The 22,532-nt window shown below is 45.7% G+C and overlaps 1 protein-coding gene across 2 annotated transcripts in view; it reads right to left on the reverse strand.

Moving 5' to 3' along the window:
• Positions 1–22,532, reverse strand: part of DNER (delta/notch like EGF repeat containing) — a 322,783-nt gene that overhangs the window by 102,863 nt on the left and 197,388 nt on the right. For both annotated transcript variants that reach the window (XM_043578058.1, XM_043578059.1), the window contains exon 6: positions 19,228–19,381. In XM_043578058.1, the coding sequence (XP_043433993.1) occupies positions 19,228–19,381 (154 nt within the window). The remainder of the gene's footprint in view (positions 1–19,227; positions 19,382–22,532) is intronic.

The raw sequence follows: 22,532 nt of genomic DNA on the forward strand, positions 1-22,532 counted from the left end.
CCTGGAGCCTGCTTCAGATTCTGTGTCTCCCTTTCTCTTTGCCTACCCCACTTGCACTCTGTCTCTCTCTTTCTCTCTCTCTCAAAAATAAATAAACATTTAAAAAATTAAAAAAAAAAAACTGTCATGTAACACAAAGCTCCAGAAGAAAGTCAGCAATAAACCTAGGGAAAGGGACTACAGGAAATGCAGGGGAGTTTCATCTGTAAGAGCAGGAAGCAGAGGTGGGGGGGGGGGCGGGTTAAAAATGAATTTCATAAAGGAGTAGAGGACATAAGAGAGTACATTAAAGTCGTCTCCAGCACCAGGTAGGGAGACGTGAAATCCAGTGATGCAGGGTAGGAAGTCTGCTACAAACTCGAGGGGAATGACAGATAAAATCAGAACAGTTAGGTCAAGATGTCTTATGAATCCAGGGGGTTGTGTGTTGTGAAATCAACCCCATTTGGAGAGTGTGAACCAGTGTTTACTGCCATTGGAGGCAATAAGGGAGAAGAGTGGCCTCTGTGTGTTCATCACCGACTTGAGAATTGTCCCGGATGCCCGGGTCTTGGGAGACAGGCAAAAATCTCTCTCCCGGAAACAACCTCCAACCCCTGAGTGCCTGTTCTAATTCGTTTGGGTCAAGAACTGCAATTAGCCGAGAATAACACAGCTCTCCCCTTAGCAGTCTGAGTCTTTTACCCCAGAAAGAGGAAGAACCGCATACACAGATGGTGACGTGATGTCAGAGATCGAGCAAAGAATGTGTCGTGATTGGGATAATTTGGTGCATGAGAGCGTCTATCAGACTTCGATTCAATTAAAATGTTCAGCTGAATAATTGATTTTTGATGCATGAATTTAAGTTGAAAGATAAGGCTAAGCCAGTATATGCTGAGAAGTTTAATGGAGCTTGAGAATCACTATGATTTATGTTTAATTCTTGCAAGGAACAAACACAAAAGATCATTTCAGATCACCTTCCCTATGCAGGAAAGCCTAGAGTGGCCATCAGAAACCTCAGCCCTGGAGTCCCACCGCCACCTTGCACGAAGTGTTCCCTCTGAGCCTACACCCTTCCATGGCCGCCCCTGCCATTAGCCGGGTCTCTGTGCAGAAATCACCTGCTCGGACCTCAGGCCTCAAGCCCTTCTTTATTCTTCTTCTTAGCACATACCTCTACTTGACAAGACACAAGTAGACTTGTTACCTCTCCACCTAGAAGGTGACCCATGGAAGCAGGGCTTTGTCCTAGAGTCTCCTGCTGTCCCCCATAGGGTTCCTTCATGCTCCATCAATTATGTTTATTAACCAAAAGGCCTTTCTTTGTTGGTTTTCTTTCAACAACAAATTCCCTAAGAATTGGGAGTTCGCCTTTCTCGGTAATCTCTGAATCCTCGATACTTAAACATTTCCTAGCACAAATCAATCAACTTGCTTCAAGCTTCTGCCCTAAAATCAACCATATCTCTCAACTTAGATTTAGCCTCTCCTTATGCAATAATACCCAAAACAGCATGGGCAAAATGTGTGACTGTTTTTTCCCTAACGCACATTAAAATAAATACATGCCTATTAAACTACGCATGTATCCTTTCAAACAGGTGCTATCTAAAATCACCTTGTGTTCTGCCACGGTCTATGCTTCCAATGCGGGGGACACCACAGTGGAGCAAGTGCTCTGCTAAAGGACCCCTCCTCCCCAGCCAGACTGGGATGGATGAAAAGTTATGCTGACCCCCTTCTGAGCTTCAGTCTTACTTCTCCAAGAAGCGTTCGGCACCTTCCACAGGCGCCTAAGACACGGCAAATCAACAGACCTGAAGCAGGACTCGTTGCCCTGCAACAGTCCATCCAGGTTTAATTCCCTAGGCCAGACTGATTCCCCACCAGGATGATTCTCTCTACCCTCCGACACCCGCTCCCCTCCCAGGGAACACTTGGTGATGTCCGGAGACATTGTCTATTGTTACGCCACTGGGGGGTGCTACTGACATCTAGTAGATAAGAGTCAGGATGGTGCTGAACATCCACAGTGCACAGGACAGTCCCCTACAACAAAGAATGACCAGCCCAACGTGCTTCTCACGCCAGAGTTGAGAAACCCTGGTTTAGGTCAATGAGACCTTGGTCCTTCAGATTACAAACACTTGTCTTCATCCCAATGCCTTTTATCTTCCCTTAAACAGAAAACTGTCCTTTCGAAGCAGGGATATCGAACCTTGAGCACATTTTTAGAAATCAAAATCCATTCATTGAATAAATAATGTAATAATTGGTTCCAAAATAGAAGACTATTGGAAATACCGCTCTCTCCTTTTAGGGAATCCCAGAGGTTTCATCATTTCTTTGGAGAACATTCTACTGCAACAAAGAAGATTTAAGAAAAGCTATGCCTTGGGATATATAATAAGGATGCCTTTCAAGGACATATGGACGACTGGCAAAGCTCTCAACTCCAAATGGAGGCTTAGTGCTTTTAGAGCACCTGACCATGAGCAAGGATGTTGGACGAAATAAAGCACATGTACTAAGTGAAGGCCGGCAGATGGTAAAGCAACCAGATACCTTGTAGGAAATGCATTGAACTAAATAACCCATTCAGTGGATGCATTCCCAGATTACATTTGGTCTAATGTATACTTGGAGTCTTCAATTTTATACTATTTTGTACTTAAGTAGAAAACATAACTTAAAATGTATCCATGTATAGAGAGAAAAATGGCTAAGTTTTCCTGCGAGCATCCAAATGGTTTGGAGACAACTACATCCTAATAGTATCTTTTGATCGCAAGCAACATAACCAAAAACTTGTACCCCACAGCACCCCCAAATCACTGTCTATGCTGGTTGTGCTCTTGAAATGAAGTAAAACCTTCTCGAGTTCAGTGATAAATCACCAGTACGCAAAGTTGGCTAAATGCGTCAGGCTGTTAAATTTTTTTTTTTTTCAACGTTTATTTATTTTTGGGACAGAGAGAGACAGAGCTTGAACGGGGGAGGGGCAGAGAGAGAGGGAGACACAGAATCGGAAACAGGCTCCAGGCTCCGAGCCATCAGCCCAGAGCCTGAAGCGGGGCTCAAACTCCCGGACCGCGAGATCGTGACCTGGCTGAAGTCGGACGCTCAACCGACTGCGCCACCCAGGCGCCCCTCGTCAGGCTGTTAAAAAAAACAAGGCCATAGATCAGTTGCTTTTCTAAACATCCTGCTTCCCTGCACAACTGTTTCTGTGCATGTTTACTTCGAGATTCCTTTACGGAAACAAAGCTATTCCTCTGTGTTGCTTTGATTCAGGGAGGTAGGATCTAATTGTTTCTTTGGAGAGCCATCCTGAAAGCTTCCAAGGTGGGAAGGTGGCGGGAGCTATTTTTAACATTCCTGGTCTCTTAATAGCTGGCTGTGCAGTCAGGCGAAGCTACTCGTTGTGTACTGAAAAGCTGATGGCAGGGAGAGAACCCACCAGCCTCAGCTCCTGCCCTCGGGGGATCAGAGCAGCTGGGCTGGGGCTGCAGAGATGCAGGGCCTAATATTAGCACTTTGAAGCAAGAAATAAATAGCAGGAATCTGTGGGCCATCTAGACATTCAACCTCAGAGGCATCCAATTTCAAAGTCAGAAGGCAGGAATTATTTAACAGAAAAAAAGTAGTGAGATCTGCTGGCAGGGGAAAAACAAACACATCTGAACAAATGCAAACATGATTTAAAAACCAAGGGCAAAGGAAGGAAGACATAGAAGGCCCATCTGTGAAAGGCAGTCAATAAAATGTAATTAAAATCGGAATATGCAATAGACAGAAAAGCATGGAAGAAAGCTGACATCCAGCAAAATCAGGAAAAATTAATCTCAAAGTTAGAAAGTAACCAGATCGAATTAGCACACATAGGTAAGAGGCACAGTGGAAAGGACAGTGGCTTGCACAGTCAAAGGTCAGGGACGGCCATACAAAGCTCAGCTGAGTAGCACATCAAAGGACTGACTTTGACCTTCTCGGCCCCCTTGAGTGAAATATGGAAAATGACAATACATGGCTTCCAGGGTGGTTGTAATGACCGAATGAGACCCACTCTGAGCAGCATGAGCGTTGCTATCAATCTACATAGCTTGCACCGTGCCCGATTACATCACAGATGGCTCAATGTTTTTGAATGAATGACTAATTTACGGATTTTAACACTGCCAAGCAATAAGCCAATATTATTGGATCTCTCAGTTTTTAAAAGGCAGTTTAGACCAGCAGTTCTCCAAGGGTGGTCCCTAGACCAGAGGCATCAGCATCACCTGGGAACTCGCTACAAACGTAAATTCACCAGCATCATCCCAGACCTACAGAATCAGAGACTCTTGGGAGGGGGTGGGGCGAGCGGAGGGCAGAATACAGGCTACAATCTGGGCCTTAAGAAGCCCTCCAGGTGATTCTGATTCAAGGTACATGCTAAAGTCTGAGAACCACTGGTCCAGGAAACTAGCAGCAATTTTTAAAATATCAAATATTAATATTATTCATTTAAGAGTTACACATGTGACAGATTACAAAAGAAAAAGACCGAAGAGTGAAAGTCAAATATTGCATGAAAAAGCCTTTACTGACTGCACTGCGGACACATGTTTTTTCTTTCTGTGACCGGGAGCCCCCAGGCTTGATGACCGTGCCTGTCACTGCATTGTTTCCAGATCTGCTTTCCTATTATTTAAGAGCAGGTGTTGGGGATTCGTGTCCCCCAACCCCTACCACACAGCCAGGGACTCTGGAAGTACTCATTATAAAGTAATTAATGACTACATAGCACCATGCATCACTATTTTTAGGGTCTCTTTCCTTCCATTTTCCTAGAACGCAAATAAGAAACTGTGATCTTGGTAGAGGCCAGACTATACGTGACACCTATAGGGTCTAATCTGTGATTACAAAGTGAGAGAGATTTCAAGAAATTTCCTTTCAGGGGCGCCTGGGTGGCGCAGTCGGTTAAGCGTCCGACTTCAGCCAGGTCACGATCTCGCGGTCTGTGAGTTCGAGCCCTGCGTCGGGCTCTGGGCTGATGGCTCAGAGCCTGGAGCCTGTTTCCGATTCTGTGTCTCCCTCTCTCTCTGCCCCTCCCCCATTCATGCTCTGTCTCTCTCGGTCCCCAAAATAAATAAAAACGTTGAAAAAAAAAATTAAAAAAAAAAAAAGAAATTTCCTTTCATTAAGGATGTCCTGATGACTCTCCAAGAAAAACTGAAACCAAAGGGAGAAAAGTATTACATTAAGAATTTATGCCACGAGACAGACAGGTTAAGGGACTGACTTCAAGATATTTATCAGCTGAATTGTAGGTTTGTATAATAAATCAAGCTATAGGGAAGGTAGGTATTCGTTCTCTGAGAAAGAATTTTTTTTTATTTAAAAAAAAATTTTTTTTTTAACATTCATTCATTTTTGAAAGGCAGAGAGAGACAGAGCATGAATGGGGGAGGGGCAGAGAGAGAGGGAGACACAGAAACAGAAGCAGGCTCCAGGCTCTGAGCTGTCAGCACAGAGCCCAACATGGGGCTCGAACTCATGGACCGTGAGATCGTGACCTGAGACAAAGTCGGCCGCTTAACCGACTGAGCCACTCAGGAGCCCCGAGAAAGAATTTTTGATGAGTGAAAATTCACAGCTGGGGAATCTGAGACACGTTCAGAGGAGTGAAGATGCGTTCCCACGAAGCAAACACACAGCGTGAGCCAAAGCAGGGTCACGGTACCAAACAGGCACTCTTGGACGCACTGGCTGAGGCCCCGGGGAGGACGATGGGGCTGCGGCCTCAAACCCACACGCTGCGGAGCTGGGGTACCAAAGCAGCATCCGTGAAGGTTTCTGATCGGAGTGCAGACGTGGGGAAGGCGTGTCCGAGACCGGTCGCTTCCTGTTCTCACCCACTTCAATTTAGGGGGAGGGCTTAACTCTCGTCCCTTCCTCGGGCATAGGCACTATGGATGGGCAAAACGGGGGCAGGGTGGGGGGGCACGGGCCCAGCCTCTGGGGAGGCAACAAGGAGGACGAAAGCGCCCATCCGCTGAACTTGTACTAGCACTGAGAGGCTCAAAGAGGTGCCCTTGGCGCATCCCCCATTCTGTGGCCGTGCGTAGATGTGTGCATGTGCATGTGTGGATGTGTGCGTTCTAACTCCTACAAGGTCGAGACTTGTTATTCCACTTCACAGGTGAGAACATTTGGGCTCAAGAGAGCAAGGTCGAGCTGGAGAGTGGCTCAACCTGCAATCGCACCCAGGACCACAGACTCCCAACCCCACATTTCTTTACTCCTCGTGTGTGTTATACTTCCTTTTCACGAGGCTTTTTGATTTTTTTAACATTCATTTTCAAAAGACAGAGACAGAGTGAGCAGGGGAGGGGCAGAGAGAGAGAGAGAGAGAGAGAGAGAATACAAAGCAGGCTCCAGGCTCTGAGCTGTCAGCACACAGCCCGACACGGGGCTCAAACCCACAAATCACGAGATCATGACCTGAGCTGAAGTCGGGCACTTAACCGACTGAGCCACCCAGGCGCCAAGGCCAGCACAGAGGCAAGGAAGAGCGGGCAGGGAGCGGGTCTTAGCAGAGGAGAAAAGGACCTTCTGAGGGTCTCACGTGGTCCACAGTGGCTCCCTAGACAGGGGCGACACAGAGGAGCCGAGGCCAAGTCACTTGCCGGGGAAGCAGCGGTGGGGCACAGGGCAGGGCGCGGAACCGGCGGCTCGACAAGAATGGCAGCAGGGACAGCAGCCGACATTTGCTGGGTGAACACGGCACAGGCACCGTGTTCCCTAAACCTCACGGCACCCCTGGAGTGCGGTGCCGTGGGTTCCGTCAGCCTTCCCAGGTCACGGACAGGAAGCTGGACCCAGCGCGATGGAGCAATTTCCCTCAAGTCCGAGGGGAAATGAAGCTTCTGGAAGCAGGGCGGGGGGACCGTGGAGAGGGCGGACCGCCTTATCGCAATCATTCAGGCAGAAGGAGACAACAGCCTGGATCAGGGCATGGGGGATGGGGGGGGGGGGGGGGAAGAGCTGGGGCAGGTGGGAAATCGCTGTAAATCGAGCAAACCTGGTGACTGGTCCAAAGGTAAGACAAGGGGCTTCCAGGCTGAGTGACAAGGGTGGTGATGGCACCGTTGATAGAAACCAGAGCTCTGGAAAAGGTCAGGCTTGAAAGTGTGTGAGAGGCAGAGGGAGGGGGGCCCCGCAGGTCTGGGGTCGAGTCCGAGGAGGACATGAGCCGTTAGCGGCGCCTTGGTCCCAATTCCACTGGGGGTGCTGGAGCGGAGGCGACAGGCTGGAAGGAAGGGTCTGGAAGCCAGACACTTAGAGGCGACAGCTGAGAATGAGTGATTGCTGCCGAAGGCAGAGGGAGGTGGCAGCAGAGGGGCAAGACGGTGGCTCCTGAGAGAGAAAGGGGAAAGGAAGGAGGGGAGGAGGGTTGGACCGGTTTCGGGAGAACAGACACCACGCAAGCCAGGCGAGAAACGCTTCTAAGGGGATGAGGACAAAGAAAGAGCCCTGGAAATTAGTGGGGAGGACACTCCACCAATAACCTTGGGGAGAAGCTTCATGATGTAAAGAGAAAGGAAGTGTAACTAAATGGGCAGGAAATCACAACATGGCCACAGATGGAGGTGTGGCCGTGATGAAGAAGATGAGGGGGAGAGAGAAGGGGGGGAGGGGAGGGGAGGGAAGGAAGAAGGGGGAGGGGAGGGAGAGATCAACATATGGAAGCAGCAGCAGGCACTTCCTAAATTTCTGCCTGTTAAGGGGCTGGATTTAAGATGAGACCTCGGCACCGCTGCTGATGAGACGCCAAGGACGAAGTTAGAAGAGGAAGGACGGCAGAGACAGAGAGACCGAAGAGGGCGGAAGCATAAGACCCTGGAGGAGGAGCGAAGGGAGATGGTAACCAGGGTAGGGTTCACAGTAGCACCATTCGCCACCACCAAATGGTGGAAACAACCCAAGTGTGCGCCAGTGGGTGAACAGATAAACACGAGGAGGGGTCTGCAGACAACGGGACATTATTCAGGCAGAAAAAGGAATGAAGCTACTTGCTACGACATGGATGAACCTTGAAAAGCCAGACACGAGGGGCCGCATAGCGAGTAATTCAACTTACATGAAATGTCCAGGATGGGCAAGTCTATAGAGACCGGAAGTAGATCGGTGGTGGCCGTGGGCTGGGGGGAGGAGGTGGCAGAATCGGGGGGCAGCAGGCAAAGGGGAGAGGGCTGTTTTCTGGGGACACGACCGTGTTCTAAAATGGACTGTTGCAACTCTGTAAATATTCTGAAAATCACTGAATTCTACCCTTCGGCGGGGTGTGGATCGTATCTCAATGAAGCTGTTGTTAATGAAAACCTCTGGAGCCTTCCACATCTCCCCACGGCCACTCACACCCCCCCCCCACACCCCCAGCAAGTGTTACCAGCAACACCGTCACCATGTCCCAGACCCAAACTTCCACCGCTGACGGCACCACGGTGCTCCAGTCGCCGTTCTCTCTTGCCTGGAGAGTAGTCTCCCAATTTCCCGTCCCTATGTTTCTTCTTCACCAGGTTGCAGAGTGACCCTTTCAAGAGAGAAGTCAGATGGCTTGCCCTAGTTCACACTAGGGCTGTCGCTTTCACGATAGAATCCCTGTCCTTCCTCCGTGGCCCAGTCCAGCTTCCTTCCCAGCACCAAGTCTCATCATTGGCTCTTAGACACTGTGCACGTACTCCTGCCTCAGGACCTTTGCGTGTGCCATTCCCTCTGCCTGGATGCTATGCCCCCCAACAGTCCCATCGTTCCCAAGCTCACAAGCTCATTGTATTCAGGTCTCTACACAAGCAGTTTCCCTTCAGAGAAGCCTCACCTGATCACCCTCATGCTCTCATTTCTTTTGATCTCTTCACCTGTTTTATTTTTCTTCATTGTACCTATCACTTCCTGACCCTCTCCCTTAACTACATACACACACACACACACACACACACACACACAGAGCAAGAAACACACATGCTCACATTATTGATTCCTCTCCCTCACTACAATGCAGCCTCCATGAGCATGAGGACATTACTGTTTCACAGATGTAGTCCTGGCACCTGGCAAATTCCTGGCACGTAGGAGATACTTGATAAGCAATTGCTGAATGAATGAGCGAGCCTCACTATTTTAAAGGTAAGGACACCCGAGAGATGAGAGGTTGGGAGGGTCACACAAGGTCATTTAACTAGTGAATGGAAGGCGCTGGATTGAAACCCTGAGCAGCAGGTTACAGTTTGGTTTGTCCCCCGGTCCCAGCTGGCACCATCTCTTGTCCTGCGAGTGGGTGAAGAGCCATCATGGGTCATGCATTCGCAGCCCATCGGAGAGGGCCATGCCCTCTGCCCTGTTTGTAACTAATGGAAAATTCACAAACCTGTGAATATGTTGCAGTGAAATGTACTCTGACCCAAAGATGGACACAGAGTGGAGAGGCCTGAAATCCTGTCTCCCACAAGCTTGCAGACCTTGGTCAAGTCCTTCAGTCTCCTGGGGTCACCCCTGCTCTCCCTGCCCCACGACCAGAGACGAGCTCTGAGGTGCCCTCCACTCGGAACCTCTGAACTAAGCCACGTGCAAAAACCCTCATTCACCTGCCCACACACTCACTTCCTGAGCTGAGTGAGGCTGGGTGTGAGGACCTACAGCCCATCCTACTCAGGGCTTGTCTCCAGGAGGAGGTGACCTGCTTCTGACTCACCAGTCAAAGGCATCTGAACACCTATCTGAGTGACACTGAGTAGAGCTGGGACGGGAACACATGAGATGTTCTCTGTGCCTTGGAAATGCCAAGCTTTAAAAAAAAAAATAGGCTGAAATCACCAATAAGCTGGAACAATGAAGGGCTCTGAAGTTGAAAAATCCTTTGTGCAAAATGCTAATAATATTTCGGCAGTGGCAGTTTGGAACATGCATCGCAGCTATTCTTTTCAGAAAAAGAAATAGCTCCTCTGAGGAAAAACTATATTCTCAATATTAGAAGGCTTTTCTAAAATAAATCCTGATTAAGGAAGTTAAATTTCAATTTAATCAGGCATTCCACATTCACTAATGTGCAAGGCATGGGGTTTGACACTGACAGGGGATGGAGAAATCGAGAATTTCAGGCCAGCCACAATCTGGTGGGGCAGGTGAAAAACACATATGCTACACAGAGAAGCCCGATGAAGAGAGACAAGAAAATTGAGTCCCTACTACTGCGTATCTGTGTGCGCCTCATATAGAATTTCATCTCGTTCTGTTCATTCATTCATTCATTCATTCATTCAACAGATCTTTACTGAGCCCTACTGTGTGCCAGGCCCTGGGCTACATACTGAAATACAAGTCCACAGAACAGACCAAGAGCTCATGTTCTCATTTGGTATACATAAGTCATGATGAGGGTTGCCATAATCTTGCAGAGTCAGAGAAGCAGACCCAGAAAGGTGTGTGACTTGCCCAAAGAGTCCCACTAGAAAATGGTAAGGACACAGCATGATTTGCACTGCTGGCTCTGGAACTGTAGTCCAGTGGGATGGGTAGGGGTCTAGTCCACAGCGCAGATGAGTGGTGTCTAGTCCACAGGGTAGATGGGTGGGGGTCTAGTCCACTGATGGGTAGGAGTCTAGACCACAGGGCAGATGGGTAGGGGTCTATTCCACATGGTAGATGGGTACAGGTCTAGTCCACAGGGCAGATGGGTGGGGGTCTAGTCCACATGATAGATGGGTAGGGGTCTAGTCCACAGGGCAGATGGGTGGAGGTCTAGTCCACAGGGTAGACGGGTAGGGGTCTAGTGCACAGGGTAGATGGGTAGGGGTCTAGTCCACAGGGTAGATGCATAGGGATCTAGACCACTGATGGGTAGGAGTCTAGACCACAGGGCTGATGGGCAGGAGTCTAGACCACAGGGCAGATGGGTTGGAGTCTAGACCACAGGGAAGATGGGTAGGGGTCTAGTCCACAAGGTAGATGGGCAGGGGTCTAGTCGACAAGGTAGATGGGCAGGGGTCTAGTCCACAGGGCAGATGGGTGGGGGTCTATCCCCACGGTAGATGGGTAGGAGTCTAGTCCACAGGGCAGACGAGTAGGGGTCCAGTCCACAGGGTAGATGGGTAGGGGTCTAGTCCACAAGGTAGATGGGTAGGCGTCTAGTCCACAGGGCTGACGGGTAGGAGTCTAGACCACAAGGCTGACTCTAGCACCTGGGGCTCATGTAACCTCAGGAAACAAGGACGGTCTCCAGGAAGCTTATTCTGGACCAGACAGTATGACACTGGAGCTAGATGGGAAACAAACAGGGAAAACAGCCCACATTTCAGGTCTAATTGGCTGGGATTTATGATTGCAATCTGGGCATTCTGCCTCCAGAGCCTGTGCTCTTAAATAGTATGCTATAATTTTAAAAAAGAAGAGCCCCTTCTGGTTCTGTCCTTCACATGAGTTTGCCACTTATTAATTCTCACATCTGGCCCAGATCCTGTTCACCTCATCATGGCCAACCACTGTCACTGGGGGAGTTCACAGCTTCTTTGTCACAAGAAAACCAAGTGGCCGCAACTATTTCTAAATATGGTGCTGTCCTTCAGAGAGTCTGGTAACTTCTGGCACCTCCCTTGCTTCTGTCCCTGTATGTGTTCTCTTAGAGAGGTCTCAGCTTCTGATGAAATCCACACCACATCAATGTAAACAGAAGGCCACCAAGGGCTTGAACAAACTCTGTTGCCAAAGTCAATAACCTCCTCTTAGGTTCTCCTGAACTATTTGACGTTGTTGACAATCCCCTTCTTTTTGAAAACTATTGCAAGGAAGTTTCAAGAAAAATATCAATCACGCTTGATAAAAAAATCCCCTGCCCCAAATGAAAATTTTATTGGCTATAATCTATAATTCATTTTACATCATAGACACATGTATATGACACTTATCAATGTTTTCCTACTGAAAAAATCATCTCCTGCTTTCAAAAAATTGTCATAAAAATCAAAAGGACAACTGAAGTAGAGTTTATTACTTAATCAACTCTACACCCAATCTGCCATATTCATACATCTCTAACTTACCATGACTCAAAAAAATTATATTTGTATGGACATTTGACATAGAACTGAAAGCAAAATATAAAAATATTAGCAAATTTGGATCTGAGCTTCTTCACTGATAATATTTTCACCAAGAAATGCTCTCCTATCAAGAGGAATAAGCATTCCATCAAGACAGCAATGTCTCCAAGGAGAGACTTTGTTGGGAGTTTTTGTTCTCTGGTGAGAAGAATCTGGTTCGAGGGGCGCCTGGGTGGCGCAGTCGGTTAAGCGTCCGACTTCAGCCAGGTCACGATCTCGCGGTCCGTGAGTTCAAGCCCCGCGTCAGGCTCTGGGCTGATGGCTCAGAGCCTGGAGCCTGTTTCCGATTCTGTGTCTCCCTCTCTCTCTGCCCCTCCCCCGTTCATGCTCTGTCTCTCTCTGTCCCAAAAAAATAAATAAACGTTGAAAAAAAATTAAAAAAAAAAAAAAGAATCTGGTTCGAATTCATTCATTCATCAAACAAGGTAATTTCTCATGATCAAACGTGCAACAACCAGAGCAAAGCAGGACAAACAGTTTTAAAGGAAAGCAGACTTCATATTCTTTGAGAGTTCTTATGCATTTACCTGGGGCTTCAGAGGTCAATTAATTGATGTTAATTAACCTGTAAATAGTTCTTCCACAAAGAAAATGTATTTTTCCTATAAAAAATAAGTTTCTTGAGGATGTTCAGGACTAAATTAAGTAGAAAACTCATTTTGAGAAACCAGTCCTTTTTCTTTTGACAAAAGTGTGTAATATTGCTTCTCTTAGGAAGACACCTGTTTGACGTGAGGACGCTGAAGGAAATGACATGGGCCTGGGCCACATATCTGTACCAGGAAAGTGCTCAGCAAGATGCTGAAGAACATGGGCTTTGGAGGCAGGCAGAGGGCCTGGGTCAAGTCCCAGCCCCAACAGTTATTGGCATGTGCACCTGGTATGACAGAAACCATGCAAATGTTCACCTCGTCTCCTCTTCCTAGTCAAAGCCTCTGGGGGCTAAGTGACTGAATTATGGCAAATGGCATGTGGTGGGGGTGGTATGAGATATTTCCAGGTGCTGCTCGCAGAACATTGCACCCAATCAGCTCCCTCTATCCTTCAGCAGTGACTGTGAAGGCCACCTCTTGATGGCGGCACCTTCATGACACAAAGGGACCTGGATCCCTGAGTTGCCACCTGGAGGGAAGTGCCTTCATCAGACTATGACACGGGAGAAATTAACCTTTTCTTGGGAGCCACTGAGGTTTGGCGATTGATATATTATTGCAGCACAATCAAGTGTTACCCGAATATTCTTGGCCAAGTTACAAACTTCCTCATACCTCAGCTTTCTCATCTATACAATAGGTATAATTAAGACTGCTTAACTCAGAGATTGTTCTAAGAGCAACCTTGCAGAGCACTTAGCATGGGCCTGGCATGTGGTAAACAATAAGCATTAGCTATTTTGTGTGCACACACAGACAAGCATGCAAATACACGTTAGCTATCCGTATGCGCACGCATGCACACACGCTTGCCTTGACTGCCCTGAAAAGCTCATGGAGAGGCAGAGCTGGAAGCTAGAAGTGGGAGGGGCTTATCCTGCAAGGAACACGAATTGAGAAGGTAGAGCCCTACTTAAGGAAACAGCAGGAAGAAGTCAGAAAGTAGACAAGCAAAGAGAGTGGGAGCACCAGGGTAACATTTCCTAAATCTCATCTAGCTCTGATCAGGACTGCTCTAGAGCATAGCAGGAATGGAGGCCATGGAGAAGAGACCCACACAGGCCCAGCTCTGTGAAAGGCAAGGAAAGAAAGCTTTGGGGAGTCGGGGAGACCCTGACAGAGGCAGCGCGACTGAGAGATCCCAGCCCGTGCGAGGCCACCTTACGTGAAAGACACGCTATAGATTCAAGGCCAGCAGGGAAGACAGAAATAGCTGCTGGGGTTCTACAACTGCCTTAAACTTGTACAAAACAAGAAAGGGCTCCTCATATGTGGAGGGATTTCCTCACAAGTGGAGAACCCTAAGCAAACCACACGCCTTTCAGGAAGAAGCTCAGAGAACAACACATTCCAAATGCAGGGGAGATTATTTACACTATTTTATAAAGTTGTTTAAACTCTGACCAATGCACAAAGGCATCTATATCCTTAATAAAAATGTGTATTATTTCATGAAAATTGAGAAGTCCTCAATCTGTGATATTCAGGAAATAGGACAACTGTTAGAAATAGCTTATTAGAGGGGCACCTCAGTAGCTCAGTCAGTTAAGCGTCCGACTCTTGATTTCAGCTCAGGTCACAATCCCAGGGTCCTGAGATCGAGCTCTGCATCAGGCTCCACACTGGGGGTGGAGCCTGCTTATGATTCTCCCTCTCCCTCTGCCCCTCCCTCACTTACGCTCTGTAGAAAGGAAGGGGAAGGGAGGGAGGGAGGGAGCGAAGGAAGAAAGAAAGAAAGAAAGAAAGAGAGAGAGAGAGAAAGAAAGAAAGAAAGAAAGAAAGAAAGAAAGAAAGAAAGAAAAACAAATTTACAATGTGGTGTTATAAGATAGTTTTGTTGTTTTAATGGAAGAAAAAAAAAGATGATCAGTTTATAAATCAAGATCAATTTGCCTGCCATCTCTTGGGTTCCTGATGAACTTACTGGCAATCACCAAACTCCCTGAGTCTATCTAAGTAGAATTATTAAAATTCATATTCTTAAAATGCAACTCCCTAGCCCTACGTCAATTGAGAGTCAAAGTATTTTTTATTGTTATTGCTATTACTGTTATTCAAAGTACCAATTCCCCAATTCCCCAAGGAGAATCCTGTATATCTGTATGTGCCTCATAGCCAGGATGTGCTATTAACATGGAAGATGTTAAGTCATCTTAGATAAAGGTGAAATCCTTTTTCCCACTAATAAGTAAAAATAATTAGATATGCTTCTGAAAAATTTCAAATCAATGGGTAAATCATCACAGTGCAGAAACGCCTGAGAGTAAGCACAATTAAAAATGTATTAGGCATCCAGTCATTCCTAACTCTGTCAGTAGCTTTGTAGCAGGCGGGACACAATATAAAGTTTCAAATATTACATATTGACACAAATGGGGTATTTTCAAAAAAGAAGAAAAATAAAATGATAGTAAAAGATGAAATTAGCTCCCTATCTCAAGAAACATATACAAAAATAAAATTCATACTAAATAAAGGCTGGCAAAATTGAATTTTTAAATGCTTACTGGAAAATATAGGTTAATATCTTTTAGTTCTCCAGGTAAAGAAATACTTTCTTAAATAGTACATAAAATGTAGTAACTAGAGAAGTGTGCAGAATACAATAAAAATGTCCATTCATCAAAAGATCCCTCAAAGCGAAAAGACAGCTTACGAAGGAGAAAATACTTGCAGTTCATACAGCTGACAAATGGTTAGGATCTAAAAGAAACAAAGGACACTTACCAACCAACAAGAAGAACACACACACACACACACACACGAGCAAGAGATAGGAAAACAGTATTTCATAGAAAAGACACACACGTGGCTAATAAACATATGAAGAGGAGCTCGGGGTCACTAGTGAGCCACAAAATACAGAAACCACAATGAGACACCTTTTCGCACCCATTGAGTCAGCAAAAATGAAAACTTCTGATACTACAAAACATTGAAGAGGGTGTGAATTCACAAGACCAATTATGCATCACACGTGGGAGTATATAAGAACGTGACCACTTTGGGAGATCCTCTGACATGACACCCCCCCCCAAAACGATCAATTACGTATCCTATATTCCAACAACTGCAGTCCTAGGTATATACCTAAAACAATCTCCAGCACACAGACGACCAAAGATACATACCCAAATGTGCCTGTCGGTCCCGGTCCACAGGGGAATAGGAGAATGGAATTTGATACAGCAGTCCAAAAGAACGAGCTCAAACAATATGGACACATCTCATGAAAAAAGCAAGCACCAGAGAATTACATGCATGATACCATAACATGAGTCATGCATGGCACGGTTTTTATAAACATGAAAATAATTAAAGTAAAACTAAATTCTTCTATGAAAACATGTAAATAGCCTAACTTTACAAAAAGGAAAACCAAGGACAGATCAACTCAAGATTCAGAGTGATCATTCCCTGCAGATGGGAAGGGGAAGTCAAGGAGTGGGCTAATGAAGAAACTATTTGACTAGTTATGGGGTTGAACTTCTGGTTTTGATGTTGGTTTCACCAGGGATTATTACAATATTAAAATAGCTAAGAAAATATACAAAAGCAGGTTGCAGACAAAATGAGAGAGTGTCACCAGCCAAGCATTATGACCATTCCAATTCTGTGCACATGAGCTCCTTTAATAAAAGGGACAAATGCCCTTTGAGAACAGACTTAGGTAAAATATCAAACTGAAATCATTCCAGTCCAGACAGTGACAAGCTCCACCCACCAACCCTGACTGGGACTATTTATAGAAGGTTCGTTATTTGTTCTAACACGACTTACAAAGCGGAAATTGAAAACATCTTAAAGATCCATCACTAGATGGATTAAAACATGAGGCCATGTTCATATGCTTTCATTAATTCACCTCATCAGCACATTGACAGAGTGCCCACAATTTGTCAGACACTGTGGGACACAGTGATGAGCTAGACCGACTGGGGCCCCACTCCCATGGGGTTAACTCTGGTGGGGAAGACAGGCTATAATCAAAAGATCACACGTGTAAATGTGCCCTGAAAACAGATGAGGGCTGTCAAAGTAAGGAGCCTGGGGTTATGGAAGGGAAAGAGGGAGGGAGACTAGCTTAAACCATTTAGTGACACTTCCCCGGGGACAGGGGGCATTTAAGAGAGATCTGAAACAGAAACCTGGTGGTATATATCTAGGCGAAAGGAAGGCAGAAGAGGGGCCGCGTAGGAACAAAGAAGCGAGACAGGCCTGCAGCAGAAGGGAGCTCAGGCCGTCAGGGAGATGAAAGGCCGAGGCGGCCAGACCCAGAGCACGGTGGGCAGTGCGGTGAGATGGGGCTGGAAAGGCGGGTGAGCAACAGGTCCCAGAGGAGGATGAGGCTGAGGATATCAGTCTATTTCCAAAGAGCAATGGGAAGAAGGGGTTTAAGTAGGAAGGCAACTACATCAGATCGGCACTGGAAAATGGTCACCTGCCACCATGAGGAGAATGGAAGGTATGGGGACAAAAGCCGGTGCTCACTTTAACAGGATCACTCTGGTTCAGTGTACCGCATGGTCAGGAGAACATGGAGAAGCGGTGGGAGGTACCCCAGTAGCACAGACAAGGGGCAGAGGCAGCTAGCTTAGGGGTAGCGTTAGTGGGGCTGCGGAGAGGGTGGTAGACTCGAGAGGTCTCTAGGCAGTAAAAATGGAGACCACTTGGAGGTAGAAGGGGTGTGGACAGTGAGGGAGAGGGAGGCACCCAGGACGACTTGCAGATACATGTACAGCTGATGGAAATAGACGGGACACTGGAAGCTGAGCAGAGTGGGGCTGGGGCATGATGAGCTCAACTGTGCAATGGCTGAGCTTAAGGTGGCCCGGGACATCTCAAGGGGGATGTCAAGTAAGCAGTAGATAAGGGGGTCTGGAGGGAGTCTGACCTGGAGATACAAATTTAGGAGACACGCTGTGTGATTGTTAAAATGAATGAGGCAAATCCATATGTAGTGACGTGAAAGGTTGTCTATGATGTACTGGCAAATACACACATGCTATAATCACTTTTTTTTAAAAAGCGTATAGAAAAATAACCATCTGGGGGCGCCTGGGTGGCGCAGTCGGTTAAGCGTCCGACTTCAGCCAGGTCACGATCTCGCGGTCCGTGAGTTCGAGCCCCGCGTCGGGCTCTGGGCTGATGGCTCAGAGCCTGGAGCCTGTTTCCGATTCTGTGTCTCCCTCTCTCTCTGCCCCTCCCCCGTTCATGCTCTGTCTCTCTCTGTCCCAAAAATAAATAAACGTTAAAAAAAAATTTTTTTTTAAATAAATAAAAAATAAAAAAAGAAAAATAACCATCTGATGTCCAAGAGAAATATACACGCTCACATGTAGATGCGCGTGCACGTGCGCACGCGTGCGCGCGCACACACACACACACACACACACACACACACACTGGGTCTGGAAAGAATTTATCAGGTTATTTACCTATCCCTGTGATCGATCTTTTGGTTGGAAGAGATGAGTGAAGAACTTTCGTGTATTCATATAAGCTTCAGCATCGTTCGGTCCCGTTTCTGACAGTGAGCACTTCCATCACTCCAACTGCCCCTTCTCTCTATCCCTCTGGCCTTCCCCAACTCCCACCTCTTCCTGAATCCCCACCCAGGGGCCAATGTTGGCAACAGGACGAGATGGAAAAGGAAAGGTGATGCCAGTTTTGCACATTATCTTATAGTGAAAAAGGAGAAATTTGGGTTTTGCTTTTAAGCTGTATCGAAAGAGCGTATCAGAATGTTCACGGTAATGCATTCCTGCTCCTTGAGGGCTAATAACTGAATTGGCTGAGCAGTTAAGTCAATTGAGATAACTGTGGAACACAGAAGTCTGTGGGCATACTGGCTTCTGTGTTCTCCTACTGGTCACCCATTGTGCTCCAAGGATTCGAAAGTCTCATGTAAAACCCACGAATCCCTCACACTGATCAAAGAACGTTGAAGACCTTCCCCACTGTGGAGAACAGTGTACCAAGAACTCAGCTTAAGGAACACACATGAACAAAAGGAAATTAACAAAAACGGGAGGATGAGGTGGCTTTACATAGCACCCCGCACAGTTTATTCCAGATTTTTCTTGTTACTAAGCATAATCACCCAGCACAGTCCCAGTCTACACTCAGTGCGTATTTGCAGGATTGTTTCTGAAATGTTCAGACCTCTCTTTGACCAAGCATAGCATTATCCCAGAACAAAAATGGAGGACCGCTAAGACAGAAGCATCCTAATGTCAGAAAGCGAGCCAAGGAACAATAATGTCTATCCCCATGTGGATTTCCTTCTTCCATCCTTCTTCAAATGAGGCACACATCAATAGCATCAAATGAGATCTTCAAGCTGCCTTGTCTAACAGCTGGACAATGCGTTGCTTACGCGTCCTTAATTAATATGTATATTCTACAGAGAGATAGGTAGTAACTATTATCTATGGAAATCATACCAGCAAGGCAGACGCAGGTGAAATTGCTCCCGTCTTGTTTTTCATTTGCATCTATGCAGCTGGCGTTGTTCTGGCAAGGCTCCCTCTGGCAAGCATCAAATTCTTCACAGAAAGTGCCCACATACTGATCATCACAGCTACAGGAAAAAGTTGCCTGAAACACAAACATATCATATATGTTACCTGAGTCCTCTAAAATGTATGCTTTGGCTCTAAAATGTAACTCGAAGTTCAAAGGCACGGCTTCATTTTATAATTACACCAATAATGAATGTTTTCATCACATCACTTATATTTTGATCTGATTACAATCATAGCTTTGAGAGATATTGTATGTATGTCCTTACATTTTAATTTCAAACATTTACTTTTCTCATTCTTTTTTATTGATATTTATCCCAACCATTTTCAATCTTACTAAAAATAGAAGTGGAAAAGATAACTTTATTTTAAGCAAAAATGAAGTTTTGCTGACCTGACATGGAAATGACAGTTTTGCTAGAGCAGATACATTGTGCTATAGCCATTAAATTAGATGTCATGCCAACCAGCTAAAATCCTTCAGCACAGTCAGCACTTGCAACAACAACAACAACAACAACAACAACAAAATCATCAAATGTCCTACTCTGACCACCTTCCAGAGCACTGAAAGAATTTACTGAATCACCCTGTAAATTAGCCTCAACGTACAGCTATGCAGATGATCTGAGAGCAAGGGAAAAGAAAAGGAGTATAATCCAAGTAAACTTTTTGTTTGGTTTATATCACTGCTATCTTGGTAACAAGACCATTGACTCAGAGCACTACATTTGGTTGGGAGCTTCATTTCTGAGAGAGTTGTAAAATCCAAGTAAAACCGAGCCCTCCTGCTCTCTTCTTAAGGCCTTAGTGCCTGAAGGTGGCAACCATCTAAAAGAAACACTAATCTGGCCCCAAGTCCCATGTGAAGCAACGTATGTTGTTACTGCAGATCTTCATGAAGAGGGGAATGGAGGAAACAAAGGAACAATGTATGAGCAAAGCTTACTACTTACAAAAACTCAAAACAAAACAGAAAAAAGCACCTTCCCAGCATTCCCCAAGCCCCTACATGAGGCAGGTATTCAAATCTCTACCCATCCAAAGCCCCACCCACAGACTCTCCCAAGCCCACCCTTCTTCTCACCTCCTCCTCCCCAGTCCCAGCCCTCTGCCTCCAATCTCAGAGAGAGACTCTTCCCTCTTCTCCAGGTGTTATTAACTCAGAATCCCCACCCGGGTCCCTGACCCCCAAGCACACCACGGTGCCTTCCTTCCTCCTGAAGGAGGAAACGTCTCCATTCCTCTCTTTAATATATATGTATATATTTGCCTCTCAATCAAGTTTAATAGTTCTTGCCCATTTCTTGATACATGTACTACTGCATATTTAGATTTCTTTGTAGCTACCATTAATGAGCTACAAAACACTCTCATCCTTTTCTGATAATACCCATCATACTTCTTAGCGGTTTTTACTGACATATAAAATGCTAGAGTTATATTACTGGCCATCATGCTGAGCTCTCACTACAGATCAGAGCTTTTACTTGATCCTCTTGGTTTTTTTTTAGATAAAACAACCCTGCCCCAAAGTGCATGTCAGTTGCAAATAATGATAATGCCCCCTTCCCTTCTCCAGTCCTCATGGTTGCATTGGTGGCTCTTCAAGAATAAGCTTGATTTCGAAGGGAGGTCTGCGGAATTTACCACTAAGTAGAAAACTGGAACAATGACTGAATTGTATCAAATGCCATTTTAGCTTCTTAAAAAACAATAATCTCTTTCTTTCGGTCCTTGACCTAGCAATCTGTGAATGTTCAAATGCCCTCCTCCTCACCCCACCTTGCATTCCTAGAAGGAACACCCCAGAGGCATTATGCAAACTTGTGTTATGGATGCATTCTATTTGGAGCTATACTTTGAGCGCTTTCCATTTAACCTGCCCCATCCCAACAGACTCTTTTTCTAAGAAAGGCTGTCCTGTGCACAGTGAGATCATAGTTTAAACCATAACAGGACGCTCCTCACCAAAAGTGACCAAACCAGGAGTGGATGGACCCCTGACCTCAGCAACCAAGCAAGAGGCCAGACGGTCAAACATGACATTTAGCTGGACCAACTGCCAGGTTTTATGTAGGTGTGTTTCTTTTGTTAATTGAATGCATTTTCGTTAAGGGGATATGAGAAATCCTTGTAATCTGCATAATCAACTCTTTTTAAGTTTCAGAATGCATTCTTCAATTATATGTTAGAAACCAGAACAAGTAGAATAAAAGCAATGGCTTTTCTTCTTAAGTTAGAGTTAAATTTTCTGCCTTCTGTTTCCATCCTCTCTCACACCTCTTTGGGGCAAATGGAAAATTCCCTCTGCCTGCTAGCAACAGTTGACTTCTTGTCTGGTTTCTCACGATACTGTGAGTTTTCTTCCCTTTGTGTGTGTTTGCACAGACTCTATAGTTGGAAGCTGGGAGAAGTTGCATCAAGGACTGTTAGAAAGGCAGTCTTGTAAATAGGAAACTCTTTTTCTAGAACTATCTGCTAAGGAAAATCTTGTCCTTGTCCAAGTGTGCAACACAATGCACCTTGGATATCTTCAGAGATGCGTCTTGAGCCCTTTGTGCATCTGTGGATTTACGACTGCCTTTGAAATGTAAACACTGTGCGTGTCCAGCTCGTACAATTCCGAAATGGGTCTCAGCATCATAATAAATTATTATGTGTCATTATTTCTGGCAGCTGTCTTCTAAAATTTACTTGGTTTGTATCCAGAAGTTCCACGTCACAGATCAATTTCCTTGGCTATTTGGGGGATGTAGTTTGCATATAATTCTTCTGTTGTGTCCCATGGAAAATATGTTGCTGGTGGAAATAAACTATTAAAAGCCCCAAATCAAATATCTTCAAGTTATCTTTGATTGACTCTGAAGCTAAAACAGAAGCCGCACATTTTGTTTTGCTTTGTTTTCAGCAGAAAGCTGGAAAGAAACTTCAAGAAACTGTTGAAACAATGGTTTTTGACCAAGAAAAACCACAGAATTGATTCTTAAACTTTGGCTGATGGATCAGGAAGAAGATTAAGAAATGTTTACATACCCATGACCACAAGATGTTAGTGAGGTTTTTATGTATTCTGTATCATACGTCCATAACATTAGATTTCTTCCTAAGTCTATCTTCTAAGAACAACCAGCTTTCCTATATCGAGAGGTCTGTTTTACTACTTGCAAGACTTGATTTGTAAGAAGCATGAATGTGTATTAGGAAACTACGTTGTTGGCATA

This window comes from Prionailurus bengalensis, chromosome C1, assembly GCF_016509475.1.
Source record: "Prionailurus bengalensis isolate Pbe53 chromosome C1, Fcat_Pben_1.1_paternal_pri, whole genome shotgun sequence".
NCBI lineage: Eukaryota > Metazoa > Chordata > Mammalia > Carnivora > Felidae > Prionailurus > Prionailurus bengalensis.